The sequence below is a fragment of the Nerophis lumbriciformis genome, linkage group LG07, assembly GCF_033978685.3.
Source record: "Nerophis lumbriciformis linkage group LG07, RoL_Nlum_v2.1, whole genome shotgun sequence".
Lineage (NCBI taxonomy): Eukaryota > Metazoa > Chordata > Actinopteri > Syngnathiformes > Syngnathidae > Nerophis > Nerophis lumbriciformis.
In genome coordinates this window covers 7896556-7902500 of record NC_084554.2, presented here as the reverse complement: position 1 = coordinate 7902500, position 5945 = coordinate 7896556, and the positions used below count along the sequence as shown (strand labels likewise).

The 5945-nt window shown below is 44.8% G+C and overlaps 1 protein-coding gene across 1 annotated transcript in view; it reads right to left on the bottom strand.

The window, feature by feature from the left end:
• Window positions 1-4939, bottom strand: part of LOC133609859 (major histocompatibility complex class I-related gene protein-like) — a 13103-nt gene extending 8164 nt beyond the window's left edge. The window contains exon 1 of the mRNA XM_072913594.1: window positions 4885-4939. Within this exon, the coding sequence (XP_072769695.1) occupies window positions 4885-4939 (55 nt within the window). The remainder of the gene's footprint in view (window positions 1-4884) is intronic.
• Window positions 4940-5945: the final 1006 nt, after the last annotated feature.

Genomic DNA, 5945 nt, shown 5'->3' with positions numbered 1-5945 from the left:
TAGTGACTTGTCCAGAGTGTAGCACAGCCAGGTGACAGCTAACGTAGGCTCCAGAGCAGTGGTTCTTAACCTTGTTGGAGGTACTGAACCCCACCAGTTTCATATGCGCATTCACCGAACCCTTCTTTAGTGAAAATAAATAAATAAATAATTCTTAATTTAATCTTAATGTATAACTATTAATCATGAAATGATGTTATTATATTAAATACATACCAATAAAGATATATTTTACAAACAAAGTTACAGGAATGTACACATGATCCCATGTTTACATCTCATTGTGCAACATGTGAATGTTTTAGTGGGAACTAAATGCGATATCGGAAAGGGGTACAAATTATTTCCAAAGCAGGACCCCCACCCAGACATACAATACTAGTACACAGCTCATGAAAAACAATATGTTGTGTTACTGTCATTGTAAGTGGGCCAAAACACTTATTTTAGAAATTAATCCCATGGAAATGACTTCTGTCATTTGATTATAATAATAAAACATTGAACTTGGTATTTAGTCAGGTTTGGGACAGGTGTGCTGCTGGTGTGGCCTCAGTGTGCACATCTAAGTTAAAGTACCAATGATTGTCACACACTAGGTGTGATGAAATTTGTCCTATGCATTTGACTCATCAAATGTTTGTTCAGCCCCTGGGAGGTGAGGGGAGCAGTGAGCAGCAGCGGTGCCGCGCTCGGGAATCATTTTTGGTGATTTAACCCCCAATTCCAGCCCTTGATACTGAGTGCCAAGCAGGGAGGTAATGGCTCCCATTTTTATAGTCTTTGGTATGACTCGGCCGGGGTTTGAACTCACAACCTACCCATCTCAGGGCGGACACTCTAACCACTAGGCCACTGAGTAGGTCCACGCATATGGAAAATTAGAGGGAACATTGTTTGGGGGTATCAAACACGGAGGCTCCAGTTTACACGAGGACCACTTTATTTACCTTCTTTCAATAACCTCCGCTCCACTACAACGTGTCATCACGTCCGCTCTTAGCGCCTTCAAAATAAGATCTCAAGGCATATACTGTATAACAGCGCATAACAGGAACTTAACATCACAAAGAGGAAAGCCCATAAAAATAGGTTACAAAAGTTATTTAATAAGAAGCCAAAAAGTGCAAAAACAATAATGTTCGTGTTGGAGGAGTTGTGAATTAGGTACACCTGCAGTCTGCAGGTGTACCTAATGTTGTGGCCCTGCAGTCATTCACAACTCCTCCAACACGAACATTATTGTTTTTGCACTTTTTGGCTTCTTATGAAATAACTTTTATAAATAGATTCAATCTTGCACGTGGAAAGTTTAAGTGTGGGCTTTAGTTGATATAACACTCCCGTCAGGGGGTGCATTCTACGGCGGGGGTGCAGGAGGCGGGATTACTGCGAGCCTCAGCCAGTGCGTCTTTTGCAGCCGTTTTATGATCGCTCAGCACAAGAAATACGTTACACACATAGTTGTTGACAAAATACACTGTACATTATATACCTCAGCTAACTAAACTATGGAAATGTATAATATAATTCATATAGCAATACGGTCTCACTGCACAGCAGGCCAGCAGTTAGCCGAGTCCGCAATCCATATTGAGGCACTGAGTGACGTGCCTCAACTGGCTGCTGTTCACCGCACCGTCTCTTCTCAGGAATTGAAAGGCAAATGTGAAAATTCAGCGATTTTGAATAAAAATAATCGAAAACTGATGAAGTTAAATGGAAAATAACTTTATAGTATAATCACTGAATACATATAACAATTTAATTAATTTGTTTTCTTTTTACATTTTTTTTCTTCCAATGATGGCAGGTGAGGCCCCGCCTCACCTGCCTCTAGTGACCGCACGTCACTGGATTATAATATAATAAGGCATAATAACAATGTGTGTTCTGGATCTAAATTAATTCAGTGAGGTAGCATCTTCTATTTTTCACCCAAAAACTAATCTACTTAGGTGTACAAATAAAGTCTTACTTATTAATTGTATCACATTTTAATTTAACCTTATTGAGCATATTAACAAGATTGTGTAACACAAACAACAACAATATGTGACGTTAGAAAATGTGCCGACTATTAAAATTGTCATTTTGAATTTGCGTACAGGATGTAGAATGACAATGATCTCGACCCACCATTAAAACAAACGGGAAGATTGGAGCATGTGGAAGGAAGTTATGACTGTTACAATGTTCCACCACAAGGGGGCGATGTTGGTGTCGATATCAATGACTAGTCATGATCAGACCCCGACTGAAGGGCCTCATATCAGTTTGCAAGGAGATCCAAACATCTAAAGAGAAGTAACGACAATTTGATGGTTGATGGCGAGGGGCAGTTTTCGCCGCCAGGCTCCGCCCACCACCAATGAGTACCAACAGGTACTGACCCATTATGCACGACAGGGTGTCATCATCGTCATGTGTACCAACTCTGATTGCAATCTAAGTTTGTGGAGCCAAGTTATATTTCTCTATCTTCTTGTTATGGGACATTCATCCTCTGCTGTTGCCATTTCTAATATAAAGTAGTGTAAAGTTCTAACTTATATCTGTCAGTAAACTCACCATGAAAGCGCTAAAACATACCGGTATCGTGAGTTTACATTATTCACCCAAGGAACTTTAGTTATTAGAGAGCCGCGGTCGAACGGTTTTTCACGGGACACATTTCCGGCCTTGTTGTTGTTTCCGGATGAGGAGATGCTGCTCCGTTATTGATTGAAGTAAAGTCTGAATGTCATTAAAACAGTTAGCGCCATCTTTTGACACTTCTTCCACTCCCGTCCTTGCACGCTACACCGCTACAACAAAGATGACGGGGAGAAGACGCTGCTGAAGGTGAGCCACGTAAATAAGACCGCTCACAAAATGCTACATCCGGAAGCGACTGTCAGAAATCGGCTTGAAGATGATGTGTAAAACATGTAAAACATCATCTATGCAACATTTTGATCAAAGAACCACCATCACATGTTATGTAGACCACAAGGAAGTCTTTTACATTTAGAAAAATGTAATAAGACTCCTTTAATGCGCCTTGGGGGTGGATGAGATCCGCCCGGAGTTCCTTAAGGCTCTGGATGTTGTGGGGCTGTCTTGGTTGACAAGACTCTGCAACATCGCGTGGACATCGGGGGCGATACCTCTGGATTGGCCTGACCGGGGTGGTGGTTCCTCTCTCTCTTTGTTCTAACTATCGTGAGATCACACTCCTCAGCCTTCCCGGTAAGGTCTATTCAGGTGTACTGGAGAGGAGGCTACGCCGGATAGTCAAACCTCGGATTCAGGAGGTACAGTGTGGTTTTTGTCCTGGTCGTGGAACTGTGGACCAGCTCTATACTCTCGGCAGGGTCCTTGAGGGTGCATGGGAGTTTGCCCAACCAGTCTACATGTGTTTTGTGGACTTGGAGAAGGCATTCGACCGTGTACCCCGGGAAGTCCTGTGGGGAGTGCTCAGAGAGTATGGGGTAACGGACTGTCTTATTGTGGCGGTTCGCGCCCTGTACGATCAGTATCAGAGCTTGGTCCGCATTGCCGGCAGTAAGTCGGACTCGTTTCCAGTGAGGGTTGGTCTCCGCCAAGGCTGCCCTTTGTCACCGATTCTGTTCATAACCTTTATGGACAGAATTTCTAGGGGCAGTCAGGGCGTTGAGGGGATCTGGTTTGGTGGATGCAGGATTAGGTCTCTGCTTTTTGCAGATGATGTGGTCCTGATGGCTTCATCTGGCCAGGATCTTCAGCTCTCACTGGATCGGTTTGCAGCCGAGTGGGAATCAGCACCTCCAAGTCCGAGTCCATGGTTCTCGCCCGGAAAAGGGTGGGGTGCCATCTCCGGGTTGGGGAGGAGATCTTGCCCCAAGTGGAGGAGTTCAAGTACCTCGGAGTCTTGTTCACGAGTGGGGGAAGAGTGAATCGTGAGATCGACAGGCGGATCAGTGCGGCGTCTTCAGTAATGCGGACGCTGTATCGATCCGTTGTGGTGAAGAAGGAGCCGGGCCGGAAGGCAAAGCTCTCGATTTACCGGTCGATCTACGTTCCTATCCTCACCTATGGTCATGAGCTTTGGGTTATGACCGAAAGGACCCGGCCGAATGAGTTTCCTCCGCCGGGTGGCGGGGCTCTCCCTTAGAGATAGGGTGAGAAGCTCTGTCATCCGGGGGGAGCTCAAAGTAAAGCCGCTGCTCCTCCACATGGAGAGGAGCCAGATGAGGTGGTTCGGGCATCTGGTCAGGATCCCACCCGAACGCCTCCCTAGGGAGGTGTTTAGGGCACGTCCGACCGGTAGGAGGCCACGGGGAAGACCCAGGACACGTCGGGAAGACTATATATCCCGGCTGGCCTGGGAACGCCCCGGGATCCCCCGGGAGGAGCTGGACGAAGTGGCTGGGGAGAGGGAAGTCTGGGCTTCCCTGCTTAGGCTGCTGCACCCGCGACCCGACCTCGGATAAGCGGAAGAAGATGGATGGATGGATGGATAATGCGCCTTATGTATGAAAATAGACCTGACTAGACCCGCTCATCGGCAGTGCGCCTAATAATCCGGTGCGCCCTACGGTCCGGAAAATACGGCAAGTAAATGGTCATCGGGAAAATATCTTTATTTGTGTGGTTGTTAGCTCCAGGAACATTACATTCATGTCTGACAAAGCGCAAATACTGAATAGATGAGGCTGATATCGAAAAGTGTTGAAATGCACTGAGCAACAACAATTAGCTTTTGCAAGCTGCCAATGTTTTATAAAAAAAAAAAGGGTAGATTGTTTTCTGCATAAAGTGCTAAAACTAAATTACGTTCCCCGTGCTTCGTTCGAGTAACTAAAGAAGGCAAAAAAAAAAAAAGCTTGGCATCTGAAGTAAATGTAATTCCCATTTACTGACCTGCCTTGGTCCTGGTCCTGCAGTCTGGGGCTGGCGAGGCCTGCAGGCACGTCATTGCTACAAAGGCAGTCGTTGAAAAATGCAGAGTTTTTCCACTTGTTCATGCAGAGTGCGACATATTTCAGGTGCCATTCGAAGGGTTTTATAATTGAGATCGGCACCAAAATCGAGGTCAAAAGTATCTTTGACAAAAAAAAATAAAAAAAACAGACAGATTATCTTATTTTAAGTACGAAACCCTGAAGCAGTGAAGTTGTCACGTTGTGTAAATGGTAAATAAAAAGAGAATACAACAAATCCTTTTCAACTTATATTCAATTGAAAAGACGGCAAAGACAAGATACTTAACGTTCCAACTGGTAAACTTAATTTTTTGCAAATATTAGCTCATTTGGAATTGTTTCAAAAAAGCTGGCACAAGTGGCAAAAAAGACTGAGAAAGTTGAGGAATGCTCATCAAACACTTATTTGGAACATCCCACAGGTGAACAGGCTAATTGGGAACAGGTGGGTGCCATGATTGGGTATACAAGCAGCTTCCATGAAATGCTCAGTCGTTCACCAACAAGGACGGGGCGAGGGTCACCGCTTTGTCAACAAATGCGTGAGCAAATTGTTTAAGAACAACATTTCTCGACCAGCTATTGCAAGGAATTTCGGGATTTCACCATCTAAGGTCTGTAACATCATCAAAATGTTCAGAAAATCTGGAGAAATCACTGCACGTAAGCGATGATATTACGGACCTTCGATCCCTCAGGCGGTACTGCGTCAAGAAGCGACATCAGTGTGTAAAGGATATCACCACATGGGCTCAGGAACACTTCAGAAAACCACTGTCAGTAACTACAGTTCACCGCTACGTCTGTAAGTGCAAGTTGAAACTCTACTATGCAAAGCGAAAGCCATTTATCAACAACACCCACTGGGCCTGAGCTCATCTAAGATGGACTCATGCAAAGTGGAAAAGTGTTCTGTGGTCTGACAAGTCCACATTTCATATTGTTTTTGGAAACTGTGGACGTCGTGTCCTCTGGACCAAAGAGGAAAAGAACCATCCG